The sequence below is a fragment of the Rhinatrema bivittatum genome, chromosome 7, assembly GCF_901001135.1.
Source record: "Rhinatrema bivittatum chromosome 7, aRhiBiv1.1, whole genome shotgun sequence".
Lineage (NCBI taxonomy): Eukaryota > Metazoa > Chordata > Amphibia > Gymnophiona > Rhinatrematidae > Rhinatrema > Rhinatrema bivittatum.
This window is the reverse complement of record NC_042621.1, coordinates 117,195,721-117,217,668: the sequence shown is the minus strand read 5'-3', so window position 1 is coordinate 117,217,668 and position 21,948 is coordinate 117,195,721. Positions and strand designations below refer to the sequence as shown.

Below are 21,948 nucleotides of genomic sequence, written 5' to 3'. Positions count from 1 at the left end.
CAGGCTACAAACTGGGGAGACCAGGGTTCAAGTGCCACTGTCACTCTTTGTGACCATTGTGACCTTGGGCCTCAACTACAAACTTATAGGGTCATTCTTTATTCTGCGATGTGCCGGTATCACCGCAGTATTATTCTAATTAGGGGAAGGGGAGGAGTGTGGGAGGGGTGTGGGTGGAGCTATCTCCCAGCAGCACAGCAGGTGGTGATGTTTTTCACACCATGGGACATAACTACACCTTTTCCCGTGGCACTATGAGGGCGAGAATGTGCGGTGAAACTGCACCACCACAATGTGGCCAGCTGCCCATTATCTCCCCCTGCTGCCCCCTTTTTTTTGTGCCTTATCATTCTGCTGTAAATATAAATATAGAAAATTGTGAGCCCTCTGAGGATAGGGAAATACCTACAGTACCTGAATGTAATCTGCTTTGAAGTGCAGAAAATAAATAAAAAAATATAAAGGAACGCACTCGGCTGTGCTGGTTGACTGGTAGGCATAGGCAGGGCTGGATTTAAAATCTTAGTGCCCATAAGCACTGAGGGGGGGTGGAAATGGTGGGATCCCCCTGGGAATCAGATCCCAGGAGAGAGCATAGGAGGACGGAGGGGAATGCCCTACTCGGATCCTCCCCTCCCCATGGGCCAGTTCCCATACCTTCCCACCTCACTTCAGCCAGTGCTCACAGCAGCAACAGAAAGAAACGGCTTGGGACCTGTGAGCCATAGCTCTGAGGGAAGCCCCAACCCCTTCTTCTGCATGGGGTTAGCAACGAAACCTGTGTGTGTGCACCAGCTCACAGGCCCCATACTGACTTGTTTCTTCTGTATTTGCTACTGCGGACAGCAGCTGAAGATCCCAGCCAGCAGCAGGCCTAGATGCGATATGGCGCTCTCAGAGTTTGGTTGCATAGGCATTGCCTATATTGTCTATGCCAAACTCTGGGCCTGGGAGTAGGCGCCATAGTGGGTAACCATCATCCCTCCTTCCCCAGGTGTCAGCACACCAACTTTGCACCACTCCTAGGCCCAACCAAATCCAAAACCGGTTCCTATGTACTTCACTGCAGAGCATTACAACGTGCACCATAGTCCGACCCAATAGGAAACCATTTTTATAGTTCTTAATACTCTAGACTTTCCAAGAGAGGCCAAGGTTCAGTTCTGGCCTGGGGGTTCTGCTCTTTGGACTAAGGGCCAAAAACTGCTCTTAAGCCCAAACACCAGCATTAGAAATAATTTAGAGGAACTCGCCCCAGCTCTCAGCAATAGTTCAATTCAATCCCTGTAGGTCAGGGGCAAACAATTTCTTTTTGTCAAGTGCCAGAAAAGGTAACCATCTCCTTGGGAGATGCTGTCATGCCAGAAATCCCCTCCACCTTCCCCCATGTGAAATCCTGCACCCTCTGATTCCACCCAGCATGCCAGTCCTCTCACCAGATAACAGGAGCAACACAAGTGTTTTCAAAACTCGTGGCCCAGCTACGCTAATCTTGTGGATCATGAGAGCAGTACAAGCAGCCCACAAAGTTTGAAAATGTTTGCAGTGCTGGCATTATGCAGATGGGAGGAGCAGCATGCTGGCTGGAATATGGCTATAGATACAAAACCTACTATATATGGAAATTCTTTGAGAGATCAAATATACCTTCATACGATGCCATTAATGAAATAGCTATCGTGTCTGTAAGCCCAAAATTTATAAGGCTTCATTGATCATTAGGTAACTTGATGAGGTAACTTGATCTGTGTATCTGTTTGCACTTGTCCAGGTGTTTTATGTTAAAGTCCACTTCCCAAATGAAATTTTGGTGAACTGTTTGAATTTATACAGTAACACTTATCTTATTGCAGTTAGATTAGGTGTAGCCAATTCTGTGAAGCCGACATCTCGATGTTTCGGAGCGAAAGGGCTCCTTCTTCAAGGGCTTAACATTGGCGGTGGTGGACTACAAAACACTTTCTTTCAATCTGCACAAAAAATAAGAATCTCCTTAGTTTATTGTAAATACACTTAAACATCGGATACCGGGGCTGGAAAGAGATACATACTTGTGAGTTGTCAAGTCAGAAAACTGGTTCAATGACGACAATTGCGGCGCGGCTGTGGGCGATGAACTGTCACTGCAGGCTGGTTTGCTTCGCAGTGGGCTTGGCGATGCGCAGGGCTATCGCTTATACGTGTGAGTTGTGAAGTCAGAATGCTGTTTACTGACAGCGATTTCGACTCGGCGAGGCTGCGGGCAGTGAACTGTCACTGCGAGCTGCTCTACTTTATGGATAGTCTGAGCGATGCTGTGGGCTATCGCTGCAAGATCCTACATAAATGAATACCAAAGTTTCGGTCTGGCTGAACAGACAAAGACTGTTGAACTGTTGATTTGTGGAGATACTCGCTGTGAAAAAAGTATTGACGGCTCTCGACGGTGAGGAGGTGCTACACCTTTAATCGGCGTGAGAACGCTGAAGGAGGCGCCATTTTTTTTTCCATATTTTCTTTATTAACAATTTTATATAACACATCAACAGAATATTGTGTTACAGATATTTCAAAGTTCTTTATCAAAAACTACCCACTTAGTAGCTAAACGTCCAAAAATAGAACAGAAAGGAGGCGCCATTTTTAAAGGGAATTCCTTCGCGGGTTCTGAATGACAAGCGGAAATGATGTGAAATGACGTCGCTGACTAAAGTTTAATACGATACGCTGTATTAAATTTAATACAAGACGCTGTATTAAATAAGAGAAAGCCACTCTATTTTATCATTGAGGCCAAACGGTTCCAGAGTATTGAGGAGATGAATCCATGCGTTTTCTTTATGTAGGAGTAATGAATAGGCATCAGACAGTTTTCATGGCAGGCAGGAAGAGGGAGAAGGCAAAGAGGCAAAGAGAGTTTGCCCTCACGAGCCTCTTCCTTTTATTGTACATTCATACAAAGGCAGATGATGTGTCATTACATGATTGGCTACTTTCCCATAGCAACAGAAGAGTCATTACACCATTGGCTTTGGCTCAGGGGGTGTGCACGGATCATATCATTGGCTGCTGAAATCTATACCTCCTGACTTTGTCCTGCCTCTGACTAGGGAAAACCCAGCCCCTCCCCCAGGAATTCAGGGCCAACAGGTATCCTTTCCCAGGCAGAGACTTAAGCACAAGTGATGCTTTTATTCAGGCAAAGGTCAGGGAGAAGGGAAGTTAGTGTTTAACCCTGATGAAATGGCTTGCTGGCAAGCGCATATTTCCCACATCTCACCCTTTCTGTTTTTGTTTAGGCAGCTCAGTAAAGCTTTAGACCCTTACTGAAATCTGTTATGTCTTGGTATGGGCTGGAAATAGGGGAAGAGGGATAATGGAGAGAAGAAAGCTGATTCGGCGTGGTGTGCCAGCCACCGATGAGCTTCTGAATCTCCATATCACCCAGAGCTGGTGCAGGTGGTGTGCCAACTCTGCAGGGCTCCGGATTCCCTATTAGGCATCTTACAAGACATCTTTGTATCCGGGCTGAGAGCAAGGTTTCAATATGGATATGAAGGTTGGGTATGCACTGAATACAGCATCACAGGCAAATAATTAAGACAATTACAGTAATTATAATAGAAATCACCCTTTTGAGATCAGAAATATCAGGGAGCCAGGACCATAGCCAATCCCATGGAGAAGTAGGTATTCTGCCTGAAAATGGTGCATCAGCAACCATGGTTTCTATCTGCTCTATGGTATGTGTGAGGTTTGCTTTATAGTCTGATATGTACACACAGCAATGAGATCCAATTAATGCACAAACACCACCCTTTAAGACTAAAATGGTTTCTAAGGTATAGCTGTTCTGTAATGCTACTTCTCTAATCTGAGAGACTTCTGTTGTGAGTAGTTTTAATGCATGGACTGTCTGATTAAATAGGGCAGTCGTCCAGTTAGCTAGGATGTGTAAGTCCCTGTAATTCATAGCTGTTCCCATTGGGGGAAACAGGCTTCTAGCTATCTGAGTTTCTGTATACTTTTCTATGGGATTATTTATCGCCTCCCTTTTGTTACAGAGCCTTGCTTTGGGTAAATTTTTGACTGCATAGTACGAGGGAAGGATGTGGCCTAAAGTGCATCTGTCTCTCCATCTTGGGGAAATGTACATATATGCTCTACGCCCACATAACATCCATATGTTTCCTAACAGATTAGTGGACATGTCATTGGTTATCATTTGGGCTATATAACTACAAAGGGTAAATCCTTCATCCCCTCTATACTTTCTGTACCTGCTTGGGTCTCCCACTGCACATCCTGAAATCTGCCAATTGCATACATATATGTGGTATAATTTTGTAAGTGTTCAGTGATTAATACAAAGGTTCAGTTACAATATGGATATTTCCCACCTGAATTCCCTTTCCATCCCCTGTATCATAGTCCCAACAAAGAGCGGCAGTCTCTTGAATACAGCTACAAATGTGTAGTATGGTATTATTAACTGGAGAGTTAATGAAAACCTCTCTGTAAAGGATAATTAGTCCATACTGTAAGGTTAAATGGTACAGCATGCATCAGTCGTTCTCCGCAGGCATGGGTTGGCATGTGTGTGCAGAATCAACAGTCTGTTCGATTCAACAGGTGTGAAAAGTTCTGTGCAGAGGATGTACATGTTGTTCTGTCAGAGTCCTTGTTCTGAAATCGCCATAGCTGGAGAAATAAGGCAAAGGAGGAGGATGCAGAACACAATTGTTAATGAGTTGGCATTCAGGCAAGAAAAAACGGCTAACAAGTTCTCTGGAGTTTTCTCAAGGCCTTGCTGTTCTAAGAGTTGTGCAGATTGGTTGGATAGGGCCTTGATCTGTCCCCAGGTCATGTGGTGCTGCTTTTTGCAAGGAGTCCGGTCTCTGTCCTTCTGAGGGCTGTGGAGGCTCAGGGAGAAGTTTGGGATCGGGTCCTGTAGACCTGGACACCTTTCCATCTTTCCACGGCTTGATTGGACCTGTGGAAGCAAGCAGAGAAACATATCCTCGTTCCCCATTTTAAGGGAACGGGACCGTACCAGACATTAAATATTCTATACAAAACTGATGGCTGTGGGTGACTAACCCTAGTCCCATAATGATTACTCATGGCTGTGTTCTTATGTGAACCTGATATGTTTAGATGATTTAAAGTAAACAATACTTTGTTCAGGGGGAAAATCCAGGGGCAATCCCCCCTTATTCTTTTTGTTTGGTCCAGAGCTCTTAAGCGTATGGTTGGCTCTCTCCACAATGGCTTGCCCTGTGGTGTTGTAGGGGATGCCAAATAAGTATTTAATGTTCAATTATTGACAAAATTCATGCAAAGGAATGGCTGCAGTAAGCAGAGCCATTTTTAGTTTTCAGAACGTAACCCCATTATCAAGAAAGTTTTTATGCAGTGATCAATTATCATTCAGTAAATTAGCAATAAATGTAAATTAATCGTTTAAAGGAAAAGTCATTTGCAGTAAGCAGGATCAAATGACAAGTATATTAGACATTACATTAAACATATGTTACACAAGACTGACATATATTCATTCATCCTGCAAATATTTCTTGCATCAAGACAGACAACAGATAACACATAATTTGAGCTAAAAATCTTATCAAAAAGTTATCAAAAACAAAATTAGATCAAGGATCAAAAGTCAAAAGGTGTTTAGAAAAATGTTAAAATAAACTGCAAAGTGTCCATCTTCACATCTCCTCATGGCAGGAAGGCTGTAAATCTGGAAAATATCAAAAACTGGCATACAGCAAAAAATTACTAAGGTAAGGATTAAAGTGAAGTTCTTACTTTTTTAACCTTGAAGAAATCAATTCTATTATTCAATTTAATAAAATCAATTTGGATTTGCAAGAAAAGGTTTGGGAGGGATTGCTTTAGATGTAGCAACCTCTATCAGTAAAAATTTTAAGGTTCAGAATTCTGTAAAAATTTTGTGAAAAAGAAAATAAAACTGAAGTGTCCTTAATACAGAAGGTCTGTAGGCCTGAAAAATAAAAACTATTATACAACAGAATTATTAAAACAATAATATAATATAACTTGTAGAATAACATAGCGCCTCCTAGTGGAGACCCCATCATTACTTTATAGATTGCAACTATTGTTCCAGGTTGCAATCAATAATACTCTGAGCTTACTTTCAATGTGGAATATCAGAATAGAATTTCTTCTTATAATTATTAGAATAGGAAATTAAACACGCTGTTTGCTCAGCTCTGTCTGCTGCATGCTAAAGTGACTGTAACTACTATTAATCTGTCTGAGTTATAACATATATAAACTAGAGAGAGAAACTGCAGTACTAAGTCCAGTTTTTTTTCCTTTCAAAAGTTCTCCCTCCCTCCCCCTTGAGTGGCTAGCAAGAGTTACAGAAAAGGGGGGGAGGAGCAGTGTTTCTCAAAAGAAAGGAACTGCACCCAAGGAATTAATTCTTCAGTCAGTAGGAACTTAAAGATAGCTTTGTTTAACAATTGATACCATCAACCACAGACAATGGCTGGCTGATTCCTTGCAGACAAACACCACTTCAATTCACTTTAGGGAGAATCACAATAGAATACAAGTTCTGTGTGCTGGCAATTCAAACTATAAACTTAAATCTCAGAGAAATGGAGTCATTTTAAATGTGAGCCAAATTAACTTTGTAAAAGGGAAATTTTCACATGAAATTTACACAGTATATTGTTCAAATCTCAGTACAGTTTTTAACATAAGCTCTGCATACACTTTGTGGGGGAAAATACTCTCAAAGTATGCAGATTTTTTGTAACTGAATTCAAATAGAAACTACTCCTTAAGCATGCAGTCACTCTGCAACTGAACATCGAAGACCAGGAGAAACCATTTTTTCCAAATTTGTACTGTTTGTAGAGAGAAACCATTTTTTCCAAATTTGTACTGTTTGTTAATAGAAACCATTTTTTCCCAAATCTGTACTGTTTGTAAAGAGAAACCATTTTTTTTTCTTTTCATAGTGATATTTTCTTTGCTTGTAACGCAGGAGTCTAATTAAATCCTTTTTTTCATAATGATATTTTCTTTGCTTGTAACACAGGAGTGCAGCTGCCTGGCCCAAGGTCTTATACGCTGATTTCTTTGAAGACCTGGGGGCATAGCCACTGCACATGGCATTCCGGGCTGCACTCAACTCTATTGCTGCCACACATAGTTCTTTGTTTCTTTCTGTAATGGGAAAGGCTTGAATCCCTTTCAATAATTCCTCCCTTGTGAGATTTCCATGTTCTAGATGGAATCCCATGCTGACCGCGGCACATAAATTGTTACCGGGAGCAGTGGTCTGAGATGGTAATTTACCTGCACAAATTGGTGATGCAGAATTAATGACTGGCTCAGGCAATGGCAAATGGAGGTTCAGGGAGTGGTTAGTGGGGGAAGGGGTTTGCAGGCAAGATGGAGGAAGGCTAGTTTTTCTGACCTCAGTGTTTTCTATTTCCTGGGGTCTTTTCTCTGAGGTGGACGCAGAGGAAGCCACAGGAGCCATGTGAGTGTGTGTCCCCAGATGTTCTATTTCATTTTCTGTCCCCCTTTGTTCATGGTTCTTTTCTGTGATGGGGAAGGCTTGAAGTCCTTCTAATAATTCTGTTTCTGTAAGGTTTTCTTTCTGCAGTTTCTGCTGAAATTCAATGCTAATCGCCCCACCCAGGCCAGGTGGTGGCTCTATTGTTCTCAAGGGTTGCTTTTCTGAAGAGGTGTGAATGGGCTTGGGTGTGGGTAGCTGATACAAAGAATTTGCTGGCTCTGAGGAAGACTGAGAAGATGGGGGAAGGGTATGTCTGCCTGCTTCTAAAAGCACATGGTTTGAAACTGCTGTTTTTAAACCTTTTTTTTCTACCATGTGTTCGATGGCCTCCGTGCATTTTTGCCAAATTAATCTTTGCTTTATGGGAGCTCTGGGAGCCATATGAAGATAATTGCCGATTGAAATCCATTCCTGGGTATTTATAGTTCCAGACTCCATCGAATACCAAGGGCAACGGCAAGCTATTTCACTTATTAATTTTTCTAAGTCCCCCAGGCTGACTTGCGCTATTTTTCTTCTGGTGATGAAATAATGATTATTGATGATTTGCTGCAGCTTCCTGGCATGTAGCCTCTGCTGTATAGTCAAATCATTGCCCATGCTTACGAGTGTGGGGAACAAACTTGCTAAAAAATACTTAAATATACTAAAAAGTACTTTAATATACTTACGATTAGCAGATCTGAACGGTACGTACCTTTAAGCTATGACCAGCCGAAATAAGCATGGGGTTTATCATCACGTCGCAAGGGTCACCAGATATAGGAGTAATGAATAGGCATCAGACAGTTTTCATGGCAGGCAGGAAGAGGGAGAAGGCAAAGAGAGTTTGCCCTCACGAGCCTCTTCCTTTTATTGTACATTCATACAAAGGCAGATGATGTGTCATTACATGATTGGCTACTTTCCCATAGCAACAGAAGAGTCATTACACCATTGGCTTTGGCTCAGGGGGTGTGCACGGATCATATCATTGGCTGCTGAAATCTATACCTCCTGACTTTGTCCTGCCTCTGACTAGGGAAAACCCAGCCCCTCCCCCAGGAATTCAGGGCCAACAGGTATCCTTTCCCAGGCAGAGACTTAAGCACAAGTGATGCTTTTATTCAGGCAAAGGTCAGGGAGAAGGGAAGTTAGTGTTTAACCCTGATGAAATGGCTTGCTGGCAAGCGCATATTTCCCACACTTTATAGTTCAAAATGTTGGCTCTGTCCCCTCCTCTCCAGGACGCTTGTACATGCTCAATGATTGCCCATTTTGGGCTTACAGACACGATAGCTATTTCATTAATGGCATCGTATGAAGGTATACTTGATTTCTTAAAGAATTTCCATATATAGCAGGTTTTGTATCTAAGGTGATTTCTTTTTCATGCTATATTATTTGGGTCTTACATTAGGCTGGAATATGGCGGCATGCATTTTAAGAACACAACATAAGAAATGCCATCCTGGTTCGGACCAAAGGGCCATCAAGTCCAGCATCCTGTCTCATTGGCCAATCCAAGTCACAAGTACCCAGCAGGATCCCAAAAATTAGGATTCAGTCCTTCTTGTTCATAACCAGAGATAAGCAGTGGCTTTCCAGCATGGCTAATAATGGTTTATGGACTTTTCCTCCTTGTCTAAACTCTCTTTAAGCCCAGCTCACTAAGGGCCAGATATTCGTACCTACGCGCAGGCGTAGATTTGTGCGCGCAACCCGAAGCACACAAATCTACGCCCGATTTTATAACATGCGCGCACAGCTGTGCGCATGTTATAAAATCCGGGGTCGGCGCGCACAAGGGGGTGCGCACAGAGCCCTAGGAGAGCCCCGATGGCTTTCCCCTAGGGCTCGGGGCCCCCCCTCACCTTCCCCTCCCTTCCCCTATCTAACCCGCCCCCCAGCCCTACCTGAATCCCCCCCCACCTTTATTTTTTTTATTTACACCTGCCTCCGGGCAGGCATAGGTTGCGCGCGCCGGCCGAATGCCAGTGCGCGATCCCCGGGCCCAGCAGCAGTGGCAAGGCCTCTGGCGCTGCCCACGCCCCACCCATTTTTTCAAGCCCCGGGACTTACATGCGTCCCGGGCCTTGCGCGCGTCACTGAGCCTATGCAAAATAGGCTCAGCGCGCACAGGAGCGGATTTTCGGGGTTACGTGCGTAATATACGCACGTAACCCTTTTAAAATCCGCCCCTAACTGTTTCACCGCATCCTTTGGCAACAGATTCCACAGTTTATTTGCTGAGTGGAAAAAATACTTTCTTTAGTTTGTTTTAAAAGTGCTTTATGGAATGTCCCCTATTTGAAAGGGTAAATAACCAATCCCTATTTATCAATTCCATACCACTCATGATTTTATAGACTTCTCTCAGCCATCTCTTTTCCAGGCTGAAGATCCCTAAACAGTTTAGCCTTTCCTCCTAGAGGAGCCATTCCATCTGATTTATCATTTTGGTCGCTCTTCTCTATACCTTTTCTAGTTCTGCTATGTCTTTTTTTTTTTTTTTTTAGTTATGGTAACCAGAACTTGCACACAATACTCAAGGTGTGGTCATACTAAGAATCGATACAAAGATATTATGATATCTTCTATTTTATTTTCCATTCCTTTCCTTGTAATACTTAACATTCTGTTTGCTTTTTTGACTGCTGCCAAGGGGATTGCCATGGATCCTTAGGTTGGATTTTGTGAATTGCTGGATCATGTATAAGAAGAAGAGAAAAATTGCCTGGAAGCTCAGGCTGCATATTGCAGGTTGGGAGGATGAATGAAGAGGAAAGGGTTGGGGTGTGGGGCAAAGACAAGATTGTTAGTTATTACGCACACCAAAACCATGTCATTCAGCAGTCAAGCAATGGCTTTTTTCGAATATGCTGGCCTTGAATTTGCAAAAGACTGCAGTTGTTATTGTCCAGAGATCTGGCTCTGGAGAAGAATTGTTCCTCCTTCAGCTTTGAGGATTATGAAATACCCATCGTGACCCATATTAAAAGACTTGGGGTCATTTTAGATTCAGACTTGTCAATGTGCGATCACATGAAGACTGTCATCAAGGCTGGATTTTTTAAGCAACATTTCTTGTGCAGGCTTTGAGTTTCAGATGATGCTTCAGGCCTTGCCGTTCTCCAGCCTTGACTATCATAATTCAGTCTGCATTGGGATGCCAGCTAATGCTCTGAGAACATTTCAAGTTATTCAAGATTCAGCCGCCCTGATATCAACAGGTGCAAGACTGAGAGATCACATCACACTTAGACTGCACAGTCTTCACTGGCTACCAGTTGAAGGCAGATTAAATGTAAAATGGCCATGAGGACCCACAAGCTCTTGAGAAATAATACGTTTCCATGGATTAATACCAAGCTGCATATTTACAATCCTACTCACGGGCTTAGATCAGCTCAAGTTGGTTTCTTAGATGTTTCATCTCGCTGAGACCATTTTCAGTCACAGGTCCTACTCTTTGGAACACATTACCAGGACAGTTTTACTTGATAATCTGCATGTAGCCATTCCATAAAAAGCTTAGAACATACTTATTTCAACAAGCTTTTTGTTTGATTCGATTAGGTTAGACCACCGCTCTTGTAATTTTGTTATGCAGGTGTTTGGGTTTAGAGTGCAAGAATTAGTCCTGCAGGTTGTTTTTACTATTTGTATTGGAGGAGGCTGGGTTCAAAGGCAGTTCATTAATTTTTATTTCTGCATTTGTGTTGTTTCATTGTATTTTATGATTGTTTTATTGTCCTCCACCTGGACCTTTGGATAAGAGTGCCTTACTTCTGGTACTCTAGTACCAAATATTTTATGGGGTCCAGTAAGGTGGTATTTGGGATTGCCAGGTTACATGTACCTGAAGACTCAGAGATGAAATCTCATTGTATACAGAACTGTGGAGCTTCATGCTAAGAGGCTAGCACTGCGTGAAGTGAAAAGGTGTTATGTTGTCAGCTATTGTAAAACTCTTCTATTTCCATTGGCTGGTGCTGTAGTTCCTGGCTACAGAGATCTGACAAAAATCTTGCAACATTAAACCTCTCCGGATCACAAACTGTAAGAATTGCTTTCCACCATCTTATTCTGTAATTATTGTAAAAATTCATGTGACGCTTTCATATTCAGATGCTTGACTAATCTTAGAATTTTATTCTTGACTTTCCTAATGATATTTTATCTTGTGACACATTTACAAGTCTTTGGCGCCCTGCGGAGTTGAGAGCGTCTGGGTTTAGTGCAGGAGCAGATGTACTAGTGACTTCTTTCTGAAACCTCCAGATGGTGACGCTTAAAAGTATCACAGCTCTCTAACATGCATTCATTCATCACACATGAGATACCCAAACACCTGGAGCATTTTCAGCAGTATCTGAGTCAGAGTGGCGCCTTCATGAATCAGAATTATTAGCCTTCTGTTGTGTACATTCCTTCTTACATTCTGCGTCTTTAAATCATTCCTAGGAGTCCAACTGAGTGTCAGAACTGCAGCTTTGGTAAGGACCTGACTTCATTGTGGAGTGAGATGGAAAGCTAAACCCAGGACAATAAGTTTTACTCATGCTCCCCTGTGCAAATCCTCTTATAGTCTTCTGTTCATATTTGATTAGGTTTTCAGCTCGGTTGGGTGTACCTAAGATCACCAGCTGGCAGTCTTAAGGACATTTTCAGCCTCAGCAGATTGAGCCTGAAGATCTCCAATATCTTGCTGCTCAAATTGTGACTGTCTAGAATTCTGCCCACAATTTGTGGAGCTGGTTAGCATGGAAAATCAGCTCTAACCAGTTAAGGAGATTCTTAGAGTAATTATTTGTTGTTTAAATTTCTTCTTTTACTAGGATTTTAGTATTTATTGTGTATTTTACATTATTAATGTTGTTTTATGCTCTTATTGACTTTTATAAAATTTTAGCTTTTATTTTTGAGTAATTTGATGTATTTTATTATCTGATTATTAATATTTATTATGTTATTATGTCACAGTGTATGAATTGTAAACCATTGTGATGGTCCCACTTAACGATGGTATATAAAAACTGTTAAATAAATGTCATAACTCACCCTAGGGAGTACCCCTGGTGCCAAACAGTTTTGACCTGCTAAATTTAGCCCCCTTGTGAATTTCAGCAGCTTTGGGAGTTAACCAGTCCAACCTCTGCTTTTGAGAATTTCCCCTTGCTAATTTTCAAAAGCAGAGGTTGAACTGGCTAACTCCTAAAGTTAGACATGAATCAAGAAGAGAGAAACTATCGCTGACTAAATAATATGCTTTCAATGGAAGTTTTAAATGTATCTTTTTTCATTTTCTTAAAAAAAAAATTTTTTGTGCACCGACACTGTGTAGAACAAAATGTTTACTGTCTAGATGTGTGTAAATTTAACAAAACATTTTTATGGAGTTGGAGGGAGGTTTCATATACTGTGTAGGTGTCCCCGCACCAATACTTCATTGGTATATAATCATCAACCAACCTCCTCCTCCGTGTGTGATTTTTTTGAAATTAAATAATTTTTAGTGAGGCTTTTGACTGAGGAAATCTACACGAGGAGGTGAATCTGAGCAAATAGATCAGAAGAATTACAGCACGGAGAGGTTGAGACCCCATAAGGTTGGCTGGATATTGTCAGCACATTCCCCTGAGGAAAGACAACGTCTGAAACATGGACGGTTCGTGTCGGGATCATCACTAAGGTTTGATATAATCTGCCAACACAATTGGGAAGCTGGATAAGGACTCTCCTTAAAACCTACCTTAAAGCCTCACAGCTTGCAAAGCGTTTAATTCGCATAAAAAAATCTTTTTTATGATCACATAGTCATGGAAGAGTCAGCAGTTCCTTTGGGACTTTCACTAAAAATTATTTAATTTCAAAAAAATCACACACGGAGGAGGAGGTTGGTTGATGATTATATACCAATGAAGTATTGGTGCGGGGACACCTACACAGTATATGAAACCTCCCTCCAACTCCATAAAAATCTTTTGTTAAATTTACACACATCTAGACAGTAAACTTTTTGTTCTACACAGTGTAGGTGCACAAACATTTTTTTTTAAGAAAATGAAAAAAGATACATTTAAAACTTCCATTGAAAGCATATTATTTAGTCAACGATAGAGTTTCTCTCTTCTTGATTCATGTCTAATTACTGAGTATCGCTGATTTTTTGTGGTGTATTCTCTAGATATATATGATAACTCCTAAAGTTAGCCAGTTAAACCCTTTGAAGATTTCCCCCATAATGTCCAATATACACAGCACTGTAGATAGCTCCATGGCTCCATTGTCTCTACTTTTGACTGCTTTAAAAGTAAGTCTGAGCCCCTGGAGATTAGGTAACTTGCTACTTTCAACAGTGGATGGTGACATGGAAGCTCGGCCTTCAGTTTCCCAAGTCTGCAATGTATCAGCCAGTTTAAAGCAAAGCTACTTACACTGGATGATTTTGTGATCTGAGGTACTTCAGATGCTGTTGTATCTCGTTAAAAAATAAACGGCAAATGTCTTCCTTATTTTTTTTAAATTCATTAGAAAGTTGAGTTACATTGTCTAGAAGCAGCGATGGAAGAGCACTATCCTGCTGCGTGGCAGCACTGGGCTGTTGTGACATTTCTACATGACCAACTATGGTTCACAGCAGGGACAGACTGACCATTTGCACAATAGGGCAGTGCCCGAGCGGCCCACATCACTCTCCCCTAGCCGCAGATAGGTGTTTAGTAGTCGTTGACCCTAATTGCCTGGGGGCTGAGATCACTATCAGTCTGACCCTGGTTCATAGGATTTCCATGTGAAAAAAGGAAGGGCCATTTTTCTGAAATTAATTTCTTTTCATTCCTTGTTTCTCACAGATCAGCATCTTTATGACCCACTTGTCTAATTATGGAAACGATCGGCTGGGGCTGTACACCTTTGAGAGTCTGGTCAAGTTCGTCCAGTGCTGGACCAACCTTCGGCTGCAGACTCTGCCACCTGTCCAGCTGGCAAAGAAATACTTTGAAATCTTCCCTCAGGAGAAGAACCCCCTCTGGCAGGTGGGTAAAGGCAGCAGCACCATCAAATCACAAAAGTGTGAACGTCATGAGAAAAGTCAGGTTTGAGAGGCGTCATTAGCATCCCAGAGATTCCATGTTTGGGCTTTAAAGCCGTAGCACATGAGATGGGTTGAAAAATAAATTCCATAATGTTCATTCCTCTAGTTATATTAAACCAGGAAAGCCTGGTCTCTAAAGTTGGTTTTTCCTCTCTCTCGTATTGGTCCTTCCCAAAAAGAGAATTACTATGCTCTTTTCTCTCTCAAAATATATATATATATATATATATATATATATATATAAAAATCATTTTCACTTCATATGGTAATAAATTTTCAGCTAAATATTTTAAATATTCTGAGTAATGTGGTTGCCATGTTAGTCCACTTAGATATGCAGAAATCAATAGACAATGGCAAAGGTGAAGGTTTCTTATTGGACTAACTTCTTGCATCAGGTCGCTGCAGACCGCGCTGCGGAAGCGTACGTCTTGTGGCTCCGCCAAACTACAATTTATTTCTATTTGCAGATGACATGAACTCATTTTGCATCGACCTGATGAATGAAGTTTAATTCTTGAAAGCAAAGCCACAGATGCATTAAGTTAGTCCAATAAAGCTTGCTTGTCGAGTTCAATTCTAAAAGAATCATTAGAAATCAGCAGTGCCAAGCCCAGTTTGTTTTTTTTTAACTTTATTTTTAATGTTCAGAAACTTACAATTCAAGAGACACTTGATAATACATAATTTCACCACTTAAATCACTAAAGAACAATTCACAAAGGAAAAAATGTTCATGAAATACCAATGTTAAGACCACATCATTGCGGAGAGCACAAAGAAAAAATTCAACAAAGAAATTAAAAAAAAAACCCCACTATAAATTTAAATTAGGACCTACTCAAGTTTTGTGAATCAGAATTACCAATACCAGTTGGAGCAGCCCTATTTGGAGGAAACTTTCCAGTTGAACAGGATAAAAAAAATATATTTAACCCCATGTATCTTAATTATACAATTGCAAATTCATCTCTTCCTGAACAATGGATGACTGAACGTTTTTAATTTGTTTTATCTCTTCCTCAACTTTTGCCAAAGATCCCACATGACTTGTAACTATAGGATTCAAATTAAATAAGACAGTTTGCATATCTTTTATACACTATTCAAATTTGAAATATTAGTTTGTAATGCCACTACAGCCTGCCATATCATATCCATTGTTACTCTTTGTGGATTTCCAGTAAATGTAATAGGTAAAGGACTCTGCATATGAACTAAGGAGGGTTCCTGACTGCTTTGGTTCCCCAAAGGAGAGGTAAAATCTGTTCAGTCATCCATTGTTCAGGGAGAGATGAATTTGACTAGGAAGGTTGAAAGTATAGAGAATTCAATAAGGTATACCAATTTGAGAATTATCAACTTCCCTAAGTGCAAAATGATATCCCCCAGAGAACAATTGAGGAATTATTTTCTGGAGGTTTTGTCATTAACCCCAGAAAGTATTCCATCAATATTAAATACCTATTTTATCAGTTGGAAAACTGAGGGAAATTTAGATCAGGGAGTGGGTGATACTTCGTTAAATGTAACAGAACTCATAGAAACTTCCTTAAGTTCTCAGGTTGAAAAAAGAGGCACTCTTATGGTTAAATTTAACCTTTCTTCTGAAAGGGATAAAATTTTAAAATTATTTCTTGTGAAAAGATCCTCTTTATATCTGGGCCAAAAGGTTTGGATTTACCCAGATTTAGCCAAAGAAACCCAATTAAGAAGGAAACATTTTTTGTTGGCAAATCAAGCTAGAACATTTGGAATACAGATTATTGTAAGATTTCCTTGTAAATGTATAATGCGTATAGGAGGAGAAAGATTTGTGTATTATGATCCGGAACATCTGGAGAGATTCCTGGAAGCTAGACATAACCAAGGGGAGGAAACTGAGTCCTAAATGCAATTGGAAAAATTAAGTTTTCTTGTTTACTCTCATTCATTGGGTAAAATTTTGCTTTATTGTTTTGTTTAAAAACAGGACTCCCCCTATAGTTTTGTAACAGGGAAAGGAAATTAAGATGCTGTTAAATGTAGCCTTATGGATGGAATTTATAAATCCTGTTTCCTGATTTTGGTATTCATGTAAAAGTGAAATATGTAATATTGAAACCTGAAAATAAATAATAATTAAAAAAAAAAAATAAAAAATTATACAATTGCAAGGAAACTTCAATAAAAATGTTGCACCCAGGGCTAAACTGCTTGGCTTCTTCAAAAGAACAACTCTCCTTGTCACCTGTGTCTCTTTTACAACAGCGAGGAGTAAAGAAATATTTTGACTCATAAAAAGCATATTTTTAAGTTTAAAAAAAAAAGTCTCAAAATTTACTTATTTATCTGTTTCCTTAGCAAAAGTAACCAAAAGGGTTGTGTGCTCAATTCAATCTCAGACTGCTCCAAAAAAAGCAGAAAGATCATGGTTAGCAGTGAAAGAATCAGTGTGATTACCAGCAGAGATGGCTGTTCTGGAAAATAATAAACCTTTGTGATCTTTAATAAAAGAAAATAGTCACATGCAGGAAATAACAGAGCTTGAGTGTGCGCAGAGCAATAAACTGCTGTGCTCAAATCGTCCTAGTCCCATGGCTCGTCTTGAACCACTATATAGCCCAGTGTTTCGCAACCTTTTCAAGCCCAAGGCACTCCATTAGCAAAAACGCGCACAGTAGGCGGTGCAGACAAGGAGAGGACGCGCATGGCCAAAAGAAGAACTAGGAAAACACTGAAAGCCCCACCGGTCCCTGCTCTAAATGTTAAACCAAAGGAGAGGGGGGGCAGAGACCCACATGGACCCCTCGGAATGGACCAGCTCCCTGTGCATACAGGTGCAGGAGAAGAGAGAAGCCGGTGTGGTGCAGGCACCTGGCTCAGTTAGTTAATTTGGCTGCCGCATGTGGCTGCCAGAGCTCCTCTACTGCTGCTGCTGCCGCCAAAGTGAGTCACATCCAGAGCTCAGTGCATACACAGCCTAGGGCTAAGGACTCGGAGACGGAGAAGGTGAGGAGGCGCTGTGTGCAATGTGTGTGTGTGCTGCATAAAGCAGGGCCTGGCTCTCTCTGCCCTAAATGCTGCTCCACTAATTCCCTCTTTCCGGTGTTCGTGCTTTGGCGAGGATGGAGAGGAACCTGGGTGACTGTACACGTTCTCAGCATGGAGCTCCTGCACATTTAAAAGCCTCAGCCGGTGTCTCTTGTTGCTGCGAGGTGCAGAGAGCAGAGCCCGGGTGCCGGTCTGCATTTGAGGATCAGGCAGTGGTGACCTGATCAGGTCTGATGGCACACCGGCCGGAAAACCCTGATGTAGACTGTCCCAGAGCATTGGAACGAGCAGGGACATTTTCCTCAGATCCCTCTGAAGCAGTTTCCTCCCCGGCAATGACTGAGCAGTCTGCGGCTGTGAATCTCCTTTTATGGAGTATATAAACCAAGATAATGTGCTCCTCGCCCCCAGGTCCTGTAGCATTCCCTTATATTATCTCATGCAGCTGCATTAACAGCCCCAGAGTTGAACACTGTGTTTCTGAACTTTCAGCACTAAACAGAGTTCATTAATTGTTATTAATGCTAGTAAGACTCCATTAGCCTAAAGATTTTCTTTTGGTTTTATCTGCAAGCCACAAAATAAAATACTTAAAATATTAATACTAGTTGAAAAACATTTCTGTGTGTGAAAGCAGAGGTTATGCCAGTGATGGCGAACTCCATGAGAAAGATTTGCCTATAATGGAGGCAGTGCATGCAGATCTTTTTCATGCGGATTCATTGTGGATATTCTGAATACCTGGCCTGTTTGTGGCGCTGGAGGACTGGAGTTCGCCATCACGGAGTTATGAGGCTGTGCAGAGGCCCTTCCTGTTATAGTGTAAGGCAGCAGTTCCGGGCTCCAGTCCTCAGCCCTAAAACCTGCTGGTTTTTCAGGATAACCCAGTAATGCACATTAATCTAGCTCACAGACCAAATGTGTTCAAACATATCTTATGAATATTCATTCTGGAGATCCTGAGAACCACTGGGGGTAAGCCAGGGCTCTCTATGCAGTATCACACGTATAATCGCGCAACAATGCGGGTGCTGCGTGAGAGCATTACATCTTTGTCTTTCCTACCAAGATGTTTCTCTGTGTTTTTCAGAATCCATGTGATGATAAGAGGCACAAGGACATTTGGTCTAAAGAAAAAACCTGTGATAGACTTCCAAAATTCCTCATCACTGGACCCCAAAAGACTGGTAACCTGAACTTCTCACAGTGCAGCCCCATGCACCGCTCCCAGAAATGAGCTGGCAGGGGCTGACCTGATGGTACAGCAGCAGTGCCGGGCGTTACTATGGGGGATGCTCGAGCTGGATTGCTTGGCCCAGCTTCTGGTGCTCCACTCAGCTGTGACTGGGGTTGCTGCATTGGCAGCATTCGTAACCCTATAAGTGGTTGGGGAGGTCTGGCTCACGGGCACATTTATGCCATATTCTGGAGAAACCATGCTTCGTACCTCTCAACCAGAGAACTGATGCTGTGATAGCTGGGGGGAAGGGGAGCAGGGAGAACCCCAGGTAACTGTGAATGAAGACTCACGGTGCCGAGGCCCTAGTAGGGATTCAGTTTTGATTAGAATGGCTGCCCAAAGAAGCAGGAGGAAGCTGCTGGGAGAAAATTAGATGGCAGTTGTTTTTGCATTGATTTCTGGTGGTAACAAACAAGAGAGGCATCCCTACCACTGAAACAAAATCAATAAGGAAAGGAGTGATAGATATATATATGCACAGAGATAAAAAAAAAAAAAATCAATCCAGAATTCCATGGAGAATAATCATAGCGAAAATTGTTAGATATTTTCCTTATGATGGAACTATAAGGAGCTCCCCCCAAAAAAGGGGTCTGTGTTTAGTCTTTGACTATTTTCCTTTTGCACAATGCCCAGTGCTTTGGGTGAGCTCCTGATGATGTCATTATAAGAAGTATCAAAGAATGTAATCTTCGATTATGATTGTTCTCTGGATTGATTTTTATCAAATATACCCATCACTCTCTTTATTATTGATCTTTAGCTACCTGCCAGCAGTTCCTGTTGTAAATCCTCCAGTTTGTCTTTAAAACCACAAAGGCTACAGGCACCCATACGCATGTCAGTGTAATACAATGTATGTCTCCCTAGGCACCACCGCTCTGCACGCTTTCCTTACCATGCATCCAGCTGTCACCAGTAACTTCCCGAGTCCATCCACCTTCGAAGAGATTCAGTTTTTCAATGGCCCCAACTACCACAAGGGCATTGACTGGTAAGTACTCAGCCCCTCTATGAGGAGGAGCTCACCTTTCAGCTCCCTGGGAGAAGAGGCGACAGTGGACTAGAATGCAATAGTTGAATATGGATCTCAGGATATATCCTTTGTCAGTGATGATTTCCTGGGTTGGAGCCAGGTTTCTTCGTCAGCCGATGACCTGTTTACTTCCCTTTCATACATGAAGGGATGAGTAGATGCTAGTGGTGAATGGTGTTCAAGGAGAGGGCGTTACAAGTAGTGTGCCACTGGGATCGATCCTTGGATTAGTTCTTTTCAACATTTTCCTAAGAAATATTGTGGGAAGGATTTGTCTTTTTGCAGACGATACCAAAATCTGAAACAGAGTGGACAGCCAGGAAGGTGTGGAAAACACGAGGAGGGATCCAGCAAAGCTTGAGAAATAGTGCAGAGTCATGCATTTGGGCTGCAAAAACCCAAGGAAGTGGTAAAATGTATGGGGTGAAATTCTATGCACAAAACAAGAGCAGGGCGTGGAGGTAATCCTATCTGATGATCTTAAGGTAGCCAAACAGGTAAATCAAGTGACAGCAAAAGCCAAAAAGATGTTTGGGTGCATAGGGAGAGGAATGGTCAATAGAAAAAAAGAGGAGGTATTGCCCCCATGGAAGGCTCTGGTGAGACCTCATTTGGAATACTGTGTACAGTTCTGGAGACTGCACCTTTAAAAGGAGATAAACAATCCAGAGGCCGCTACTTAAAATGGAGTGGTCTTCATCCTAAAGCATATGGGGATAGACTTAATGATCTAAACATGTATACCCTAGAGGAAGGGTGGGCTACAGGAGATATGATAGAAACGTTTAAATACCTCCAAGGTTTCCATGCACAGGAGATGAGTCTCTTTCAATGGAAAGGAGGCTCTAGAATGAGTGATCAAGGGATGAGGGTGAAAGGGTTAGACACAGGCATATTCTAAAGAAATATTTCTTTACGGAGAGGGTAATGCATGTATGGAACAGCCTCCCTCTGGAGATGCGGGAGATAAGGCCAAGAATCTGAATCCAAGAAAGCAGGGGATAAACAGAGGATCTCTGAGGGAGTGGCAGGGATTGCAATGCTGAGCATTTGGTGTGGATGTCTAGACTAGATAGGCTGTCCTGTTTCTATAATGTACTGAGCTGCATTGTGTTTTTACAGAAGCATTATTGCACAATAAAAATAGCTAATAACATGCACTATTCTGTTTGTTAAATTTTGAATGAGCTATTTTCCATTTTTTTGCACTATTGTGAAGCTCACCGCAAAATCTAAGCAAAATTAGGTAATGAGCTGCATAATTATGCATGATTATGTAAATCGTCTCATTACTTATGTTCACATAGATAAATACTAAGTGAAAACACACCAAACATTCAACATAGAGCCATTATCAGAAGAAACTGAACTGTACCTCAGACATAATTAAGACTTTTTGCAGTAATGGGTGCAAATGCAGAAAATTTAATGTGCGATGTTTAGCTAAAATCTCATTTTCATGCAATTAGCTGGGCTGCTGTCACATGTTAATGGCACTTAGTATTGCACCTTAGTATATCAGCCTCACAGCACGGTGAATGTAATATCATCCTGAAAAGCAAATTTGTGCAGTTCGGAGACAGCATGCAGAAGAGGCTTGGGGAGGTTAATCCTTTCCAAACCAAATGGCCTGAGCCGTCACAGGTGCAAAGCAAAACGATAGTGACAACAAATTGGTATTTATAAGATGTTGGTCTGCACATCTTTATCTTAAATGATAGTCAATAAATGAAAGCAGGGAGGGGAGAAAGGCGTCCTTTAGGAGACTCTCGCAGTCCCTGGCCCAGTTCCCCCTCAGCGTCATCCCTGTGCCGCCAGCGGTGAGCATCGTCCCCTCCGCCACCAGCAGTGTCTGCGCTGCCTGCATCTCCCCCCTCCACTGCAAGTTCCAGCCCTTGTTCAGCAGTCCCCAGGCTGCCTGCGCCCAGTGCCGCCCACGCTACAGTGGCAGAGAACGCACTGACCCTGCTGCTGAGTGGACGTTGCTGCAGCTTGGGTTCCTTCAGCACCAC

At 41.9% G+C, this 21,948-nt stretch overlaps 1 protein-coding gene across 5 annotated transcripts in view; it reads left to right on the top strand.

Moving 5' to 3' along the window:
- Positions 1 to 21,948, top strand: part of NDST2 (N-deacetylase and N-sulfotransferase 2) — a 625,893-nt gene that overhangs the window by 579,265 nt on the left and 24,680 nt on the right. For all 5 annotated transcript variants that reach the window (XM_029608979.1, XM_029608977.1, XM_029608978.1 and 2 more), the window contains 3 exons: positions 14,386 to 14,568; positions 18,751 to 18,847; positions 19,771 to 19,894. In XM_029608979.1, coding sequence (XP_029464839.1) covers positions 14,386 to 14,568; positions 18,751 to 18,847; positions 19,771 to 19,894 — 404 coding nt within the window. The remainder of the gene's footprint in view (positions 1 to 14,385; positions 14,569 to 18,750; positions 18,848 to 19,770; positions 19,895 to 21,948) is intronic.